This window comes from Crocodylus siamensis, chromosome 5 (assembly GCF_052110815.1).
Source record: "Crocodylus siamensis isolate JL-2025a chromosome 5, ASM5211081v1, whole genome shotgun sequence".
In the NCBI taxonomy this organism is placed as follows: Eukaryota; Metazoa; Chordata; order Crocodylia; family Crocodylidae; genus Crocodylus; species Crocodylus siamensis.
The window spans coordinates 201,858,162-201,878,158 of NC_143399.1; the positions used below are offsets into that span (position 1 = coordinate 201,858,162).

Genomic DNA, 19,997 nt, shown 5'->3' on the forward strand with positions numbered 1-19,997 from the left:
TACTTGCATAATCCCCGGTGTAGGCAAAAGGGCTCCAGTGAGATCCACCGGCAGGCAGCTGGCCTAATAGTTAAGTTAGGCTCCCAAGTCCAGGCTTGCCTGTTTGAACAAGCGGCCTGATTTTCCAAAGCCAGCAGCTGCCAGCAGTTACCACAGAGCATTTGGGAAAAGAAGCCACTTCTTTTTTTTGCAGTTACCAAGGAGGGTAAAAAATACCACTTTTTTTGTTTCAGGTATATTATTAATTTGATCCTGGGTGTGACCGTGTGCTGCATCCGACTGGAGGGCCCGGTGGTAATGTGGTGGGGCTATACATGGCTCCTATAAACAACCCCCATTGCAACCTCTGGAGTAAGGTACATATAGGGTGCCTCAAAACCCTAGGCCCCACTGCCCTGTGGGTACTCCTGGGTTGGAGAAAGGTGAAGGGGCATCGCCCTGACAGAAGTTCATCCTTGCTGAGATGTTAGGCACTCAGCGACAGCTCTTATCTGTTGGTCTCTGGCGGAAGCTACAGACACGGAGACACTGAACATCTGGGCTTGGTCTGGCCTTTGGACTCTGTCTCCATGATTGAAATGGGGGATGGCAGGTCTTGGGCAGTCTCTACTCCTCCATACTCTTGCCTTGGTGCATGCGCTGAAGGTCTTGGTGTGATGGTTGCAGGACCCATCAGGCACCCGACTAGACCTCTTACGCATACACCAGGATTCGGAGGATCGACGGATGCCATGTAATCTTATTCTGTACATGGTACCACATACAGTGTGCGTGCAAGCATGTGTGGGAATTGCTTCCTCTTAGACAGAGTCCTCAAAAGTAGCTACAGACAAGTGTTTCTGCTGCTGCCCTTTAAAGGGAGGGTGGGCAGCTCGCTTTGGCCCCCCTGTGTTTCAGGGTCCTCACCTGCAGAGTATCAATACTGATCACACTGGCCCCTTCTAGCCTTAAATAAATCAGAGGGTGTTTTCATAAAGAGAGACAGCAAGTCAACACACTTGTTAGCTGAAGGTTTAATTTGATCTGCAAACAGAGCGGGGAGCCATGTGTCCGTGATATGTCAGGATTGACGGTAGTCTTATGTAGAGTTTGGATTATGGATTGTGTAGGATGGTTTAGATAGGGATGATCCCACTTCACGCGGGGGGTTGGACTAGATGTGACCTTGGGAGGTCGTTTCCAGCCAGATTTCTTTATGACTACAAGTGACATTTGACTCCTAACACTTGACAAAGGGAGTGTCAATGAACCTTGGCTAGTATTTCCCAATAGGATTTTCTCTAATCTGGAAAAGCAAGAGGCAACTCTGTCAGGTGCTCTATGGAATAGATTTCATAGATATTAGGGCTAGAAGGGACCTTGGAAGATCGAGTCCAGCCCCCCGCCCCAGGGGCAGGAAGTCAGCTGGGGTCAAAGGATCCCAGCAAGATAAGTGTCTAGATGTTTCTTAAAAGAGTCCAGAGTAGGTGCTTGCACCACCCCTGGAGGGGAGTCTATTCCAGGCCTTGGGGGCTCAGACAGTAAAGAAGTTTTGTCCAGCCTAAAATGGTCTTGGAGGAGTTTGCGACCATTGGACGCTGTCATCCCTTGGGGTGCTCTGGTGAACAGGCGTTCCCCCAGATCCTGGTGGTCACCCCGATGTACTTATAGGCAGCCACCAAGTCACCCCTGAGCCTGCACTTTTCTGGGCTGAAGAGTCCCATGGCTCTCAGCCTGTCACCATAAGGCTATTCTCCTGTCCTCTGATCATGTGCATGGCTCTCCTCTGGGCTCTCTCAAGCTTTTCCACATCCTTTTAAAATTGTGGAGCCCAAAACTGGACACAGTACTCCAGCTGCAGCCTCACCAAGGCCAAGTACAAGGGGAGAATGACGTCCTGGGATTTACCTGAGAAGCATCTATGGATGCAAGCCAGCGTTTTGTTCGTTTTACCAGGTGCGACATTGCGAATAGTTGAATCTGAAACCAGGAGGAAGAGTCATCCAAACACTTATGCAGCTTTTATTTTTACAGTCTGTTTAGGTTGGATGGAAAACCAGATTGTTCCCATTATAAGCTGACTGTGCAATTTTAGGTTCAATTAAAAAAACAAACAAACCCCGCCTTGTTGCCTGAATGTAAGTCCCTAGCTACAAGACAACATCCTTGAACTGCTACTGTGCATGCAACCCCCGGCAGGAGAAGCAAATGACCAAAGAAAGGACTCCAAAGGGCCGAATGCATTAAGAGTATTAAAATAAAAGCGCCAACAAAAAATTCTTGTTTGGCATTTTTATTGCTTGCACAAAAGTGGTGCAAATCCAAGATTGCTGGAGGCCAAACTGGAGTGTAAGTGGAGTGCAATTTTTATGGTTGCTTTGGATGAAAAAGGGTCAACTTATAATCACAACAATGCGGTATATTGTAACAATTGTCAAGGGTTTATCAGTATCATAGACTCAATCAGGCAACTTTGGCCCTGGTAGCCAAAGCCGTTTTCTACCTAAAGCTAATTGCATGGGGATGCGCTGTTAGAGAACTTGGAGGTGAGCTGCTGCTAATGAGAGAGGACTCATTTTGAGGCTTAGCTAGTGAACCAATTAAGGACAGATGGGTGGATGTGTAGAGGTAAATGGCTGACACCTTGATAATGATAATCCAAAGTCTGCAGCAGTACACAACAAGGGGATTTGCTTGTCTGCACTCTGTCAACCTACCCTTCTCGCATCGGTCACGCTATGTGGGGTCTTTGCAACATCTTCCATCATCTTCACTGGTGTTTTTGACAAAAAGGCTCTCAGCGTTACCAAGCCATAGTTATATATTGATAATTCAGCAACAAATCTGGCTTAACTTCATTGACAAGGCAGTTTATTTAACAAAAACAATATTAGGTCTATAAGACTTCCGACATGCTCAAAATGCATGCATGCTGGAGAAGCAAAATCACTTCATTCCAATCAGGTAAGAAGGGTGTAGGCACCCCAATCTTGACATGTTTAACCTACGTTTTCCCCTCAAAAAAAAAATAAAATCAACCCCTACACTCTCCAGAACAATCACCAGAACAAAGAATGAGGCCGCGCCAGCGTAAAGCACCTCTGATTTGGATAATAAAACGCACTGGAGGGAGAACAGAGTCCTTACAAAGCTATGGGCTATAGTCTAATCTCCCAGCAGTGTCGGGCCAAAGTAACTGATTTTCCCTGTGGTGTGAAAAAGATTGCAATATGGCCCTGTCCGCCAGGATCTCTCTTCTAGAGTGGATGGTGGAGTCGGTCTAACTTTGAAACTCAAAGCTTCAGAGTTGGTTGTACTTGCATCCATCTTCCCAGCCTAGTCCGGCCTGCCCCACTTTCCGCCCCATGCCAATGCTGCTTGGTGCCGGAGCATGAGAAGGGGCTACACAGTGTGAGGTTTGAGCAAGCGCCATCAGAAAGACTGGACAGGGTGTCACCATTTTATGGCACTCTTGTTCTTTCGCGATCGCAAGAAGCCACCATACGTTAGGAACTGATTTTCCCTCTGTTTGCCATGAACCACAACCAGATAGAGCTCGATGAGCGAAGCGTCCCGTTATATATTGTTTGCAATGAAAGTTACCAAACAATATTTTGTGCAAGAAATGGACCGCAACAGAACCATTGGATAGTTTGTTCATTTCATATACACTCACAAGTACACAGCGATTATAGGCACAAATGAGTCACATGGTTAGACTAACAGCTTTTAATTGTAAAAGAAAACAGCCCATTGAAACAATGAAAAAGAAAACTAAACCCTGGGAAGCTTTGGCCTCTTAAGAACAAATCAAAACCTACCACATTTGCCAATAACTCTGTTCCCACATCTCTCAGTATGACTGGCTGCATCCACAGGGTTACGCGAAAGCACACTCCCATGTACTAGATCAAAGGATCTATATACACCAACAGCCCAGGCTCCTATGTGGAAGAATCCCTTTAAACATGCAATGTCTCTCCCTAATGATGCCAAGGCCATGGATGCTTCTGAAGCCCTTGACCGTCGTGCGAGTAGGATAAACAGGACCCTAGGCAAGAGTGGGGACCTGTCTATGTGATGCTGCTACTTCAAGGCAACTGAAGGCAGCCGATTTTCTATGAACTTCTTTCACGATGTCAGTGCAACGATTAGCATGTATACAGCAGCATAGCAGGTGCGTTGTATTCAGATACATCTAAAACATTCACCAGCACAATGGGTGCAATTTATCTGCCTAGATTCACCCAGGAGATTCAGCAGCATAGCAGGTGCATCCTGTTCGGGTGCACCTAATACATTCAACAGCATGGCAGGTATAATCTACGTAGGTTGACCCAGATATTCAGCAGCACAACAAGCGTGTCCTACTTAGGTTACGCCTGGTATACTCAGCAGCATAGTGGTATGACCTACCTAGACACACCCAGAGCATTCAGCAGCAAAAGTAGGTGTGTACTACCTAGATGCACATAAAACATCCAACACCACCGCAGGTGCATCCACCCCGATACATGTAGGACGTTGCACAGCAGAGCAGACATGTTCTGTCTAGCTATGCCAGGAGCACATATAGAGGGTATCATCTACCTAGATACATCAGGAGCACAGAAAGCACAAATGAACTATACAGTCACCAGCTCACCAGAGGTGCCTTTTACCTGGATGGATCTTATACATTCAGCGTCACAGTAGGTGCATCGTACGTGGATCTACTTCAATTATTTAGCAGCAAGCAAGCATTGCTATCTGACCATCTAGCAGAAGCAGCCTTCACTGTGTTGAAGACACGCAATGGAAAACATTGCACTGGCTAGTTGGCTTCAGTGGAAGGGGCTGCGCTGTGCGTGGCTGATTCAAGAGGGCACAGCAGGCGTGAAAGGAAAATGCGCATCTTCCATGAGCACCTGTCAAGCTGGCATTTGGCCAATGACAGCGCTGAGCCTGCCAAAGTCACCTGCTGGGCAGAAGCTTCCTCCGTTGCACTGCACTGACAGCTGCAAAAGAGCACAGCTCACAGAGGTAAAGCACAGGGAGTTGTATCTGTAGGGAGGTGAGCAATGCACCACGCCTGCACCCCTGCCCCCAGGCATGGCCTTCGGTCGTTGTAGTACTGTCTCAGGGATGGACAAAAGTTTCCTTCCTGCACACGCTCCTCTGAGAAGGAATTCCCAAGGCTCAAATCCTAAAAACGTTGAGCCTCAGGAGCCATCTTCTCTGGGGGAGACCCTTAGCAACATGCCGAGCTAGCATGTGGCAGAACCAACTTTGGATTTCTAAGCCTCGCATATATTTCTAAGACAACCAGTTCAGATAAGCCAAGTCAGGGGAGGTGCTTGGTAGGCCTGCTCCTGACTCTGAGGATGAAAGACCTGAAATATGTGTCCAGCATCACTATGGTGATGCTCACAGAAATACTAGTCCTCGGAGGACATGGGGCTGCTCTTCCTGCAGCAGAGTGAGCAGGGGCACACGTGACACAGCAGTGGGCTAAACTGTGCCCCCAACTGCGCAGAGTGGAAAAGAAAGGGCTTGTGTGTCTGAGATGGCACGAGCTGGGCCATCGTCCAGGATGGAGCAACACACAAAGGATTAAGCTGTGCCCCGACCCCTGAAAAATGTGGACTATCGATGCCACGCCAGCCTTTACCTCTTTCAGGCCGTGGCTCGCAGCAGGGTTAATGAAGCAAAAAACCATGCACACGTCCTGTGCTACAGGAGACACATAAGACTGATTTCCAGTGGAGACCAACTTAGCATGGCCCCTACTAGCCTGGACACAAGAAGGCTCCTTTCTAGCTCACCTGACAGAGCTGCTGCTTACAGACCCCAGTTCAAATCCCCTCTGTACTGCCAGGTTAGCTGTCACATAATGTGCTCTAGTGAAGCCATTTTGTGGCTGGCTTTCATTCTCCATTTTTGTGGCTGCTGTGCAGCCAGCTGCTTTTTCACAGCTGAGGAAGCTACACCCAGGTTTCCTCTTGCATTTGATCCTGGCTGGCAACTGCAGGCTTTGTAGGCACGCTGCACACTGAACCCAGCCGCTGGTGGGTCCTGACCGTACATGTTTGCTCCAGCAGGTTGCACAAATGCTATCAGCAGCTGCAGATGCCCCCAGGTGACTGAGAAGAAAGGCAGACACATCCTATCTCCTGATATCCCCACAGCAACATTTGGGGTTTTTTGGAACAATTAAAACTTATTCCACCCTGGGACACAATTTGGTGGCCTCCTCTGCCCAACCCACCAGCTCAGGGCCCCATTTCAAGGGCAATATTTTGCCAGCTCCTTCTGGTTTGGAGAAAGGCTAGAAACTAGCCTGAGTATCGCCCGAACAATGAGGATCAAACGTCGCTGCGGGGCCACGGGGTCTGAAGGGGCAAGCGCCCACGAGCCGTGGCTGGAAACCAGGGTGGAAGTCTTTGAGCGGTATTTACGTGCTGTCTTCCAGCACCGAGGGAAGGATTTTCACAACCATTTAGGGATTGGGATGCCCAGTTCCATTTCACTTCCAACGGGAACTGGCCATACAAATCCCTCTCTGAGGCATCAGGGTCACCGCTTTCCTCCAGGGAATTAATAACCAGCTGTGCCATTCCCCTGATGGACAAATGAGGGGGGGTCCATGGAGGGGTGGGAGGTGCCCGGATTCACTGTGCAATCATCACGCCGTACTTTGAACACAGCAGGCTCCTCTTCTTCTCCCGGTCGGTTAGGAAACTCCTCAGCTTGGTGGTGGAGAAGGTGACCACCGCCTGCTGCTTGTCATCCAAGCCTGTCTCCTGCAGCCAGGGGATCTGCAGGCACTCTGCTGCCGATGGCCTCCCCCTAAGACAGGAAAGAGCTGCCGTGTCAAGAAGAGGTTGGACCAGGCAGAGCCCTGCTAGCTACCGCGGGAGAAAGATGGGAGCTAGAGCTGGGCCCTGCATGAGGTTTTGCAAGAAAGCACGTATCCTCTTACCAGGGATTGGCACAGAGCGTGCTCTGGAGAAACGACACAGCCCCTCCGGACAGCCCTGCGTAACACCGAGTGAGCTTGATCTTCCCTCTCCTGGCGATTCTGGGGAAGTCGCAGGCCACCTCCGAGCTGAGCGGGTAGTTGGCGCTCAGCCTAGTGACAAAGAGGAGGGTGAATCAACGTGAGGCCTCCCAGTCCCATCCCCAGGCCCTTTTGGAGAACGCCTATGAAATGGTGCATTAACAGGGAGGAAGCAGATGACACCAGGGCTTGGAAGTGTCAGCTGTGCAAGGGCTGGTCTGCTCAAGAGCGTGGCTGGAATATGCATGGGCTCTGGGTATCCTGAGCTGATGCCACAGGACCTCGGGGCTGCTGATTCAGTGTCTTTCTGCTGGTGCATCTCCCTTGAAGCTCCAAGAGATGTTAAAGCTGATGCTAGGGAATAAGGGACTGACTTACATGATGAAAGCAGTGACACCGACAGCCCAGATGTCAGTCTGTGGGAGGGCTCCTTGCTCTGACTGGAGCTCTGGAGCTAAAAAGAGCACATCAGTGTAAATGGCATTTCCTTCCAAGACAGGACTTTGTTTCTAGCAGAAAGCTGCAGGCTGCTTCTAATCCTTGCTATGTTTCAAGGGAAAGAGGAAGAAAGGGCCCATAATAGGGGCTGAGACCCTGCCGTGGAGCATTAGCATGAGTCATTGGACAAGGACTAACAGGGACCCTGGACTGTGGCCCCACAGAGCTTTGCCTTTGCTATGCATTTCTTGTTCTTCTCTGGCTGCTTTTGCCTGAGCAATGAATGCATTCGCTGCAGTGCGCATATCTAGCATCAGGGCCCGATACCCCTCTCACTTCCAGCACTGGGAAGCTAGGGTAATTGTGGTGAAGCTACGCAAGTCACACTAGGGTAAGTAGGAAGATGCTCGCCAGATGTGCTCCAGCCGTGTCCATCAATGCCCTTGAAGGGATGCTGGGCTTCACAGGGTGTGGACAGCACACTGTGCACCACTGGAGCTGGGAGCTGAGAGCTGCCAGCCCAGTCCTTGGAGGCAATGGCTCAGGCAGGCTGCTATTCCTATTCGATTCTCTCCTTCGCAACCAACTGATCTCAGGGCAGGGATCATGCACGTACTGGCTCAGAGCATGCCACAGCCCAGGCTAGGCCAGACTCTGCAGGGGCCTGTTCTTAAGTCTACCACTAAAACCTCCTCCACTGCTGCATAAGTGAGACGGGCATCTATCTGTGCCAAGCTCAGTTTCCTGTTTGCAGGGTAGCACCTGCAAAGGTGGGGACTCAGCAGCTACAAACTCATCTGTCCGCTGCTGCTCCCAGTCTGACCTTCCCAAGGGGCGGCGATCCCAGGCCGTGCTGACCTAATGCCAGCACAACTTTGCTGTACCGCACTCACCCATGGTTTCCACATAGTCTGTGCATTTGTCCATAGTAATGGTCTTGTCTGGTGTGTAGAACTGTGCATTGCCAAAGTCCAGGAGCTTAAGCAGGTTGGGCTCAGTAATGATCATGTTTTCAGACCTCAGATCCAAATGCAGGATGTTGTGGGTATGGAGGTACTCAACAGCAATAAGAATCTGCCACAGGTAGTCTCGGACCTCCACCTCAGAATAAGACGACCTGAAAAGGTGGAAATCATAAGCTGCTTCTATGCCTACCTTCACTGCCCAAACTGGGAACAATTCTAGACAAACTGGATGGACTAGCCTGGGTGGAGCACTGTGTCAGTGCAGCCACCCCACTTCCAGTATCTGAGCAAGCTCATGTAGAGCAAGCATGGATGTCTCTAACACGGCACGTGGTTATGTCACATTGACATCCTTTCAGCATCAGCGCTGGGATCAGAATCCAACTCTTTCGCTCCCTCCTCTTATCTTCTAGGTTTAAACCCTCAAAAGGACGTCACAAAGCAGGTTGAAGGAGAAAGCGACAGAGTTGGGCTGGTTTTCAAAGTTGATGCAATTCCTGTGCAGTCTATTGTACACCTGAAAGGTTGGATTTGAACATGTCTGTTAGGAAGGAGGCAGAGTTTGAGACTCTAGGAATCTAGCTGGTGATCAAACACATAAAAAAAAATGATGCTTTCCATTGCTGGAGGAGAAGGCAAAGAGGCTGTGTTGTTTCTCCAGGCCCTCCTTAAAGATGATAGCCAAGGGGAGACAAGGGCAGAAGATCACCAGGATGAACATTTGGGTAAAAAGCAGCAAATCTTTGCCAGATATACCAGCCCTGGACACAACTGGTACAGCGGGTGCACAAGAGAGTCCTACCTGTTTGCCAAAGAGTGGAGTAGCTCTGGTCCCACACAGAGCTCCTGGATGAGGACGAGGTGCCGTGGGCTCACATAGGCTCCCTCCAGCCGCGCTATGTTTATGTGATGAAGCTTCCTCAGGACCTGATATTCCTGGAGCACAGCCTGCTTGTCCTCTGGGCGGTAAGGGATAATTTTGGCAGCCAGTGCTTTTCCACACAGTTTTTCCCGACACTGTCTGACAATGCTGAAACGACCCCTGGGTCAAAGAAACACAAGGGCAAGTTACATGTGTCCTCCCTTTTGTGGCCTGGTCCAGCCTGAGCCAGATTCTGCCATACCTTCTGTTTCATGCACGAGGCAGAAGCCAGGATTGTACTGGGTTAATAGGGGAGACTATAAGAGACATCATCTATATGACATTTTTAAAAATTTGCTTGAAGCCAGAAGCAAAAGGCTGATTCCTGGGGTCTGCAATCAACAGCTGCAATGCCTGATACATCAGAGAGAAGATCCTTTACTAATCCATAGTTGAGCTGGGCTATACATTAGTGAGCTCCTTACTTATCTTGTGAAATACTAATTCCCAGATGTATAAACCTGAGGGATAGGTTATTTCCTAAGGGTAAACTGAGGACCATTTCAGGGTGACTGGGATGCATACCTGGAGTGACACCCAGCTGGCCCCCATCTTCACCCACCTGCCCCAGGGGGAAGCTCCTCTTCTCTAACTTGTGTCTCAGAGTGTCAACAGTGTGGGGCAGAGAGCTGACTGCAAACTCCCAAGTGTCTCTGGTTCTGTTACAACTGGTGCCTAGAAAGGAGTGCCCTGGACCTTGGGGCTAGGGACAGACATCCAGAAAGCCCAAGCCTGAATTGATTGAATCTTTGCAGGTTTGTTTAACATGCCTAGGTTGAATTGGTTTGCAAGTGCACAGACATTCCCTCTGGACAGAGGGAATGCAGGCACAAGCCTGCAGTGGCTCAGGCTAGAAGCTGTGGGGTGCTAGAGCAGCCCTCCCTTCCCTTCTACAGTGCTGAGCTGAGGGAGGAAAAGGCCAGGCCCCAGCAGGGTGCTCTGATTAGGGAGGGATGTAAACCCTCACCCTGTCTGCAACATCCCGGGCTTTTCCCCACTTGTTGCTCAAGGGGCAGGAGTGTTGCCAAACCCGAGCCCTGGGCTAGCACTCTGAGGCAAAGGGATGGGGGGTGCAGTGCATGCATCTGTTGATGATACTGAGCTTTTCAATCTCCCTCTCCCTGCTTCTTCATACTGTCTGCAAACCTGACAGGCGAGGGAGCCAGTAGGGACCTGATAACACAGCATTTATTAGCCCATCAAGAAAGCAAAAGCTTCTCTTTTTAGTTGAACTCTTAAACAGCTTTTTCCAAGGAAGGAATGGAGGGATGTTGCCAGCTGACTGGTTGATTAGCTCCAAAAAGCCCTGAGCGGACACTGTCTTGTCCGCCTTTGTCCTGTCTCAGTGAAATTGGAGACACACACACACAGGCACCTCTCAGCATTAACTAGCATACCACATGCCTAGGGTCCATGGGGCTGGGGTCCATGCTGTGGGAAATGGAGGGGGGGGATCCCTGTTTGAACAGTGAGTGGCAAGGCAGGATGAGGCAGGGGGAAGCCAGGCAGACCCTGCTGTGCCTACAGTCTCCACTAGAGCTCTAGCTAGGAAGCAGAGGGGCATGGAGAGCCCTGTTCTCTGGAGCAGACAGCCCAGCCCAGAGCTGCAAAGCATCTGGGATGCTGGGGGACTCTGGTTTAACTTAAACCCAGAAGAAGTCTGAGACAGACATTGCATAAATCAGTTTGACCATCAGTTAAGTCTGATCCCACATTCAACCAGGTTGATCTTAAACCAGTTTCAGCCATTTTGAAACTCGTTGATGTGCATTGAACTTATCTTCTGTTTACAGGTTTAAACCAGTTTTTGATCAGTTAAACTGGTTGATGTGTAATGTCTGTCCCTAGCCCAGGTACTGAAAGGGAAATTCCACCTATCCAGAAAGAGGACATCCTGCATGGACTGGCAAGATGCACATGAAGGCTAGATGCTCCAGCAGACTTTGACTCAGAATTCATCCACCAGCCCGCTGGAGGAGGGCTGCCCCACCAACAAGCCAAGCTCCCATGTCCTGTGATTTTACCTACTGGAGGTGTCCTTATTAAAACCAAGTGGAAAGGAGACAGGACACAGATGGGCAATTGGTAAGTTTAAGGTAGTGGCATTTCCAACGGTGAGGACCCAAACTTTAGCTGGCAATGCTGGAGTCCATCCCCCACCTAGATTTGTGGCCTTCATACCTTTTGATCTCTGTTTGGAAGGCATAGGTTTGGTGGGTTGGAAAAGGCTCTTCAGGTGTCATTATTCCACCCTCTTCTTCGGAAAGCCTCTGCTTTGCAGACTGGAAGGCTAGAAGGAAAAAGGGACACAGGTCTATAACAACACTGACCAAATCTTCATTTAGCTAATTCTTGGGTGCCTATAAATGGAGATGGAAGCAGGCAGCTGCAGTATTTCAGATTTCTGCAGACAAGGTTGCTCGATGTCTAAACACCAAAGTCATCAAAGTTGTACTTTAATGCAAACAAGTCCCTTCAGGTTTAGTGTTTCCTGTCGTGCAGTCACTGCAAGCATACTGTAATGTTATGTTAGAGGATGTTGGGCAAAAGGAGTGGCACAGTCCAACTGCAGCAGGCGAGCAATGAATTTATAAAATATCTAGCCTAGGACTTTGGTTCTCACCAGGTCACAGCCCTCAGTGAGGGTGGCAGGACACTGCCTATAGCTTCAAAACTCACCCCTATTCATGTTTCAAATGAAGTGGGCCCAGTTACTAACAACTGCTAGATGAGGACCCCAATGAGGAGCAGCACATGACCCATTAGGGCCTCTCCTTTGAAGTACCATGTGAACTGGCATAAGGGAAACTGGGACATGTCTCAGTGGTTGTGAGATCCCAGTAAAAAAAAATGGACGTGAATTTCTGGCCTAGGACAAGCAGACACAGGTACAACTGATACACAACATTGCTATAGGCTGGGCTTGAGTTTGGTATGGTAGGATCACCTCAACTAGCAGAGAGAAATAACATGTCACATAGGCCATCATCACCCCACCCTGCCAATGCATGACTCCTTACCCAGCTGTTCTTCTTCACCAATCTTTACTTTGGCAGACGCAGTACTGTACGGGCCCATTCCAGCTTTACTGATGCAGGCTGTCCTGAAGGAGTAAACCAAGCCGCTCGGGAGATTATTGGCATAGTAGCAGCAGTCAGAGACACCAGTAGCAAGGGTTGTCCACTCCCCATCTTGGCCAAGAAAAGAAAATGTATGTCAGGGGTTATTCCAGGGGATCATCTCATTCTTTTCTCTGCTAGTCATGCTCTAAGAGCAGAAAAAAGTTGCAACATTTTTAAAAGGCGTCTCAAAATGTTTTTAACCTGGGACTGTCACTTCGTGGTGACTTCTAATGCATTACAGCGATTGCATACTCTTACTTCTGACACCAGGAACTTCACATCGAGACCCATACAGCAGCATGAACCTGGGCTCAAGTTCACTCCAGGTTTTTGGACCTTTTGGGGGAACTCAGAAGAAGTTTGTAGTGGAATTCAGACCCGAATGAACCGGAAGTGTTTTGGGGTGGCATTGTACATGTTTCACTGGGACTCTCCATTTTATACAATTGTTGAACCTAGTGACAGGAACAGCTATGGGGCGAAACGCAAGAAGCAATATACGGGAAACACAGCATTGCCCAAAACAAAGACACTTGCAAGTCTGCTAAGGAGCTGGAACTGTGTGGGCAGAAAGCTTTGCTGAGGCTTGTTGGAGGCGTGGGTGGATGGAAAAGCACCCGACAGAGAAACAGCAAATGCCTGACACAGGAGTGCATGACCTTCAAAGAGAGCTTTTGTGCTGAGAAGCAGCAGCTGAAAGAGCTGTGAGCAAAAGGGAAACTGTTTCTCGGTGTTATCATTTCTCCTGTATTCAGGAAAGCAGGATGCTGTACCTTCTTCTAGATGAACAGAATTGCAGCAAGGACATCTACTGCCACTTCTGCTTTCTTCTCCTAACTGGTACTACCCTCCACTTCAGGTAACAGTGTCAACAGAAGTCATGCAAGCCACTGAAGTCATGCAATATGGTTCTGTTAAATCATCAGGGAAATGACAAGGCTCTTTGGGTAAATCTGATATCTTCTATTAAGCCAATTCAAATAGTCGGAAAAATTCTTCTTAGCAAGCTTAGAAGAATTTTTCTAACTATTTGAGTTGGCCTAATAAGATACCAGATTTACCCAAAGTATCTTGTCTGCCCATGTCCTTTGACCAACACAGCTACAACCTACGCCCTTGTAATCAGGGAAAATGAGGCGCCACAGATCCAGGGTCAGGAAACAGGAGGAAGGGATTTATTCAGGCATAATCCACATTAAGGATAGGATGTCCTAGAGTGCTCATGGGTCTTCAGACTGGGCTTCGCAGTCTGTTCAGCTAAAAGAAGTCCCATGTGGGTTGTGGCTTATACAGGCTATGGCAATATAAATGCCAATTGATATTATTCCAATTAGGAATGGGATAAGACAGGCCAGGCTCAAAGGGGTTGACTCATGGCTGATGAAAGTCACTGAAAATATTATCATTGACCCCAATAGGCCTGACAGAGAGGCAGGCAACCCAACCAGAATACATAGAAGCATAATGGTCTTTGAATGCAGGAGACTAATTGCACAGGCCTTGCAAACTTGGACAACTTTCTTACCTTCACTTTTGCACTGTATGGCATAAGTAACTGGGATGGCAGATTCTACCGGTTTCCAGACCACCTGCACCCCATCTTCGTACACCTCCACAATATCAGGAGGTGGAGGGCTCCCAGGAACCTCTGTCAGGAAGATGCACAAAATTCAAAGTATCAAGGCTAAAGGTCTGAAGACATTAGACTGAAATGAAAGATCCACGCCTATTAGATGAGTAATACAAGGCTTGTTTGGTCCGAGATATCTTTCTGTTTCGAACAGGTGATCCCCATTGGGACAAAAAATCATTTTGCCTTGTTTCACACCCAGTACAGACCTGAAAACGCAACTTAAACTAATCCTAACTAGATGGTCTTACCCACCCTGGTCAGACCGATCGCCATATTTGGGGTCAGGAAGGGATTTGATCCCATGGTCGGATTGGTTTGGACCATGGAGGGTTTTGCCTTCCTATGTAGCAGGAGCATGGCCCTCTACCTGGGATGTCTTGGGTGTATATTAATTTTTACAGAAGTAGGAGGTTGGCTGCTGTGGTTCCCCAGCTTTACCTGTGGCAGGTTAGGGTGTTATATCTTGTATTGTGTCAGGGTTGATGGTAAGAGGGTAGATTATGCATTTGTTTAGGATAGGTTTGATAGGGATGATCCTGCCTCAGGCAGGAGGTCGGACTAGATGACCTATGGAGGTCCCTTCCAGCCCTACTTCTCTATGATTTCCGTGGGCTTGCTTTCCATTTAAGAGAGCGATGGTCATAAGGGACTGGGGAGAAAGACCACAATGCAACCTGCAGAAGGGAGCATGGCAACAAAACCTGTGGATAAGGAGCACCCATAGGAGAAACAGCAAAATCCCCCTGAAAATATAAACCCAGTAGTTCCAATACATCATTGATGTAAGTCCATCCTCTTCAATGGGCACGCACTATGGAAACTTTGACTAAGTCTGGATAATGAATGCACACTCATGCAAGCCTAGCTGCTGGAAGACAAATGTATTCTTCTTTGGGCAGCAATGTGTTCTGGGCTATTTCCTAAGATGAAAGCACTTGCCAATTTTAAAAAATGGGCATAAATAGGAGAGGCTTAATAAGCAAGCAGTTAGGAGGCATTTTGGGAGCAGTTAGGAGGTCTTTCAGTTTAGAAGGCATTTTGCCCCAGCTCCAGGGGCACGTTTCAGCCTTGCTTTGGCCTGATGCCAAAAGCTGCCCACAACGAAAAGGTGCCTGGTCGTTCAGGCTGAGGAATCAAGCCGTCGGGACCACATTGCTGCCTTGCGTGACACTGGCTATAGAAAGGGACCTGCCTTAGCCACACTAGTCTGGCGGGTTGCTAAACTCAGGAGAACCCCTGACTTTTATCACACAACATTGAATTATTTTCACAATATTAGTGCTGGCCCTCAAATCGTATAAGGCATGCCTACTCCAGCCTCGGCGTGCTCAATTTGCACTGCTGAAATCATGGCGTCTGTGCTACAGTCCAAGCCTTCACTTGCACTCTCAAGTACTTGTTGTGCAGAGGGGGTCCAGGGAAAGAACAAGCTCAGATGGACATGCCATCTCTTCTACCTTCCAGCACACAGGTTTCTGGCGGGAGAGAAGTCCAACTTCCATGGGACTTTCTCGTGAGAAAGGCCAGTAGGGAGCACATCCTTCCCTTCTCCTTTGCATGGTGCAAGTAACTGGGACGGCAGCTTCCACCGGTTTCCAGACCATTGGTGCTTCATCTCTGTACACCTCCACAATAATCGGGAGACAGAAGGCTACCAGGACGTCTCATCCTGCTCTCCCTCTCTCTCATATCTCTCCCACCAGAAAACCCGTCACCACTGTGCGTGCGTTCAAGTAAATCTATGGGCATCTCTATACCAGGTCTAGTAACCGCTCCCTCAAACACAACACACCTGCCTCCTAAACCAGAAGCAGTAAGCTGTGTCAGAGGTGCTGCGGGCAGGCTAATCAGCATGGAGGTGAGATAATGGGCATGACTATTAATTAGAAAACCTGCAGTGCTGTAGACGTGACCATATTACTACTTCGATTTAGGAGGCAACCTGCTTGGCATAATTAAGGGTGTCCCTGGGATGTTTAACTGTGTAGACACGGCGTGCATTTGCTTATTGTGGGCTCTGAAGCAAAAATGGTAAAAAGCCATTCATCCGCCTTCTTCACTTACCTGCTTTCCTTACCAAACAGGAGGTGGATGCTGTACCTAAGGAGCTGGTGGCCACACATGTATAAACACCAAAATCCTCTGGAGTTACCACCAACATAGTTAAAAGCTGGAAGTGTTTGAGTGTGCTGGAGATCAGTACCCTACTGCTGCTGTGAAGGAGGATCCCATCTGAAAGCAGAAGGAACATGGGGGGGGAAACGCCTATTTTATTCTACTGAGATGTCTCAAAGATCTCTCTCTTTTGGGGCAGAATAGTTAATCCCACCCTGCTGAACTGCCCCCACAATTTAGATTCTCACAATCATCTCCGTTGTGCTACAACTCCGACACCCACTACTCGCTAATCCCGGATACCCAAAAGAGAGTCGACGTCACCTCGGAACCACTCGACGTGCGGGGACGAGTGGGCAGACGTCCGGCAGGAGAGAGTCACGGACTGTCCTGGCACAGCCGTCTGGTCGGTCAGCTCTTCTACGAAAGAGGGTGCTGAAAGGAAATGGGAGAGCAGCATTGCAAACATGCTGAAAGGAGCATGTGTAAAAATTGCAAGCGATACCCCAGAAAGCACTTTTGATCCGCAGAGCTACCAAAGAAATCCAATGAAGTGAAAAAAAGAAAGATGACTGAATCTTGAATTCTTCTCCGAAAAGCAGGACTGAGGAACACCCTACCCTACCCTACCCTACCCCCACTTCAGAATAACTTGTCAGCCTGGCGGTTACGATGTGAGAGATGTGGATTTGACCCTTCTTAGGCAGAGAAGGAATTAAATTGCCACAATGTGGGTAAGTGTCTTACCCACCAGGCTATTAAGGGCATGGGTGGACAAAATGGGGGCCCTCAATTGAAGCGGTGGGTTTTTAAAAACACCGCGTCAATTTAGGGCCCTTTAAACCCCTGTGTTGTGCATACACCCTTGCACTTACCTGCGTCTCCGGCAGGGAGGGGAGGGCGAGCTCCTGGCGAGCGGAGCAGTCCCTGGGCTGGGGGGGTGGGGAGGGGTGTGCTTCCTTCTGTGGCAGCGGTGGCACCCACCCACAGGCACACAGTTCGGGCGGTCCCAGGGAGCACCGCAGCTGCAGAAGGAAGCACCTCATGCAGCTCAGGCAGGCAGGCAAGCTCCAGGAAAAAAAGAGATCTCGGGCAGAGCCTGCCTTCCCGGGCTGCTGCCAGGCTGCCTGCAGGGGCTTTCTGCAGAGCCCCTGGGCTGCACGGAGCCCGGTGCTTCGCTCCGCAGCTGCAGGGCAGCAAACTAAGACTCCTCAGAGGAGTTTTAGTTTGCTGCGCCCCGAGTCATTTAAGGTGCATTATGCTGCCAAACTTGTTACAGCAGCTGGAATTAATGCTCAATACGCCTCTGATGCATGCAAACACTGACATCATAAAAGCATTTAGCCCACTTTCAAGTGTCATGTGCACATGCCCCTCATTTCATCTACACACGGTAAGACACCAACTTCTGTTCCCACTGTATTTTCAGGGAAAGGAATGATTACCAATCCATTTCTTGAAGGGAAGGGTACAGGCACCTGTATTCCCAGAGAGGAGGTTGGCACCGCCCACATAGCACTACCAAGGGGTCTAAACTCTAGTGACGGCCAGATCTCAGATAAATCAGGGTTATTTCTGTTTTGAAAATGGACGATGGTGCAATGTGAAAAGCAGACTTGCTTCTGGCAGAACAGACCAGCCTTCAAACTCAAGTTACTGCCATTACATTCCCCTGTGACATTCCCCGGTAAAACGATCTGCAGACTCATGCAACCAAAGTACCTTTCTCCTTTGTTTTGAGGCTTGATAATCGGAAAGATGGGAGTCCTGATTTCTTCTTCAAAAGTCCTGCAGCTTCATGCAGCGGTTCACTCTCTGATGCATCAGCTTCCCGCTCCTCGATGCCTTTTATAAAGAAATGAATAGAAACCAGTCTACCCAGTCCGTGTCCCTCCTACTGCAGCGTACCATTAAAGCCTCTATGCTGTCGTTCGTATAAGATCAGTGCAGCAGTAAAAATGCTAGGGGTCTCCAGTTAACGAACTTTCAGTGAGTACATAAATTTGTGGCAAGTTTAACAAAAAAGCCTTAGCCAGAATGACATTAAACCATGACAGCCTAGAAGAGCAGTGCCAGAAAGATAAAACATGCAGAATCCTCTAAAGTGAGGCAAGCTTGAGAAGACAGATCCCCTCTGCTGTCCTAAGCACGTGCCCACAGTTATCCGTCTGGTGCAATCCCACCGAGTTCAGGTGAGTCACTTCGGATACACATTAGTGTCACTCCTAAGTTCAGATCAAGCCCCGCATCTTACTTTGAGGCAAGGATGCCAGATATTTTTCTGAAATAAAGGCCTTGGCCTCAGAGCATGGAAAGAACCTCACTAAGTCAACAGAGGCCTGGTGCTTTTCCTATTAATAATACTGGGTGATTTGTTGCTGTTCACTGTCTAACTCAGGGAAGTATCTCAAAGTTGTGTTTTTTCCCCCTGAGCCACGAGTGCAAATATTCGGAGTAAAGGAGCTGATGGCAACAGAAGACTTCACCAGATCTCTTCTGGCAACGCAAATCAGCAGGACGCACAGTCCAACAAGCTCCAGGAATGTGCTGAGGATGTTTCATTTCAGATAATAGGGAGGTTGCCAAGGGTGGGAGCTATGAATCGTCCAACAGGGAGAATGAAACTAAAGAGGGAATGCAATTTGGATGGCAGGGATCACAAAATGATAGAGGTCATGCATCTGAGGAAGGGAAGACTAAGAGCCTCAGGATAAAGACAGCGGACTTCAAAGAAGCAGACTTCAGCAAGTTCAGGGACCTGGTAGGTAGGGTCAGTTTGGCAGAAATTGGGGTCAGTCAACAGCTATTGAGAGAAGCTATATTCAAGACACAGTAGCAAACTATCCCAGTGTGCAGGGAAGATAGGAAGCACAGCAAGAGAGCAATATCACTTTGGGGGAACACTGCCATCACATGAAGATCACGAAAAAATTGTATAAATGGCAATAACACAACCGGAGATGACTATAAAGGCAAAAAAGCACAAGCACATGTGATAAAATCAGGAAGGCTAAAATGCAAAATGGTTTAGGACTAGCATAGACCTTGGAAAGGTTTTACTAAATACATAAGCAGCAAGAGGAGCACAAAAGGAAATGGTCTCTTAATGAAGAAGAACAACAGATGATACAGAGAAAGTTACTGCATTTTTTTTGCCTCAGTCTTCCTAAAAAAAAAAGTTAAATGTGTTGAGATAATAAACGGATTGTACCCCTGGGAGAGGAGCACAGGTGGAATAAAGGGGGGAAAGAGGCTAACGAATATTTAGATGAGTTAGATGTATTCAAGTCGGCAGAGCCAGATGAGATTCACCACAACTTTTTTAAGAAGCTTGCCAAAGTGATCTTCAAATATTGGTGGGGACCTTCAAAAAGTCACTGCGGGTATGGGAGCTACCTGAAGGCCGGAGAAGGGCAAACATGGTGTCTGGTCTAAAAAAAGGAAAGACGATGACCGTACTGAAATATAGACCAATCAGCATGACTTTAAGAAATAATGCACATAGAAATGTTGTTTCCAAACAATCTGATTTCCTTCTCTGACCCAGTGACTGGCCTAATAAATAGGGGAAAACAGTAGAAGTGATATAGGTCAACTTTAATAAGACACTTGACCTGTCCCATATGACATTTTTACAAGCAAATGAGGGGACTATGGTAGATGCAAAACTCTTGGATAAAACATGCTCAAAGGATGGTTTTTCAATGATTTCCTGAAAATTAACAGGGTATTTCAACTATGGTGAAACAAGGGTCTGTCCTGGATCTAGTTCTATTCAGTATTT

At 48.4% G+C, this 19,997-nt stretch overlaps 1 protein-coding gene across 11 annotated transcripts in view; it reads right to left on the reverse strand.

Annotated features, from left to right (window-relative positions):
• Positions 1 to 1,985: 1,985 nt before the first annotated feature.
• OBSCN (obscurin, cytoskeletal calmodulin and titin-interacting RhoGEF) overlaps positions 1,986 to 19,997 on the reverse strand; it is a 271,127-nt gene continuing 253,115 nt past the window's right edge. For all 11 annotated transcript variants that reach the window (XM_090047900.1, XM_090047898.1, XM_090047895.1 and 8 more), the window contains 11 exons: positions 17,936 to 18,058; positions 16,538 to 16,648; positions 16,163 to 16,330; positions 13,991 to 14,113; positions 12,364 to 12,534; positions 11,525 to 11,633; positions 9,224 to 9,463; positions 8,350 to 8,573; positions 7,397 to 7,472; positions 6,941 to 7,090; positions 1,986 to 6,807 (listed from right to left, as the gene is read on the reverse strand). In XM_090047900.1, coding sequence (XP_089904026.1) covers positions 6,630 to 6,807; positions 6,941 to 7,090; positions 7,397 to 7,472; positions 8,350 to 8,573; positions 9,224 to 9,463; positions 11,525 to 11,633; positions 12,364 to 12,534; positions 13,991 to 14,113; positions 16,163 to 16,330; positions 16,538 to 16,648; positions 17,936 to 18,058 — 1,673 coding nt within the window. In that variant the 3' untranslated portion in view covers positions 1,986 to 6,629. The remainder of the gene's footprint in view (positions 6,808 to 6,940; positions 7,091 to 7,396; positions 7,473 to 8,349; positions 8,574 to 9,223; positions 9,464 to 11,524; positions 11,634 to 12,363; positions 12,535 to 13,990; positions 14,114 to 16,162; positions 16,331 to 16,537; positions 16,649 to 17,935; positions 18,059 to 19,997) is intronic.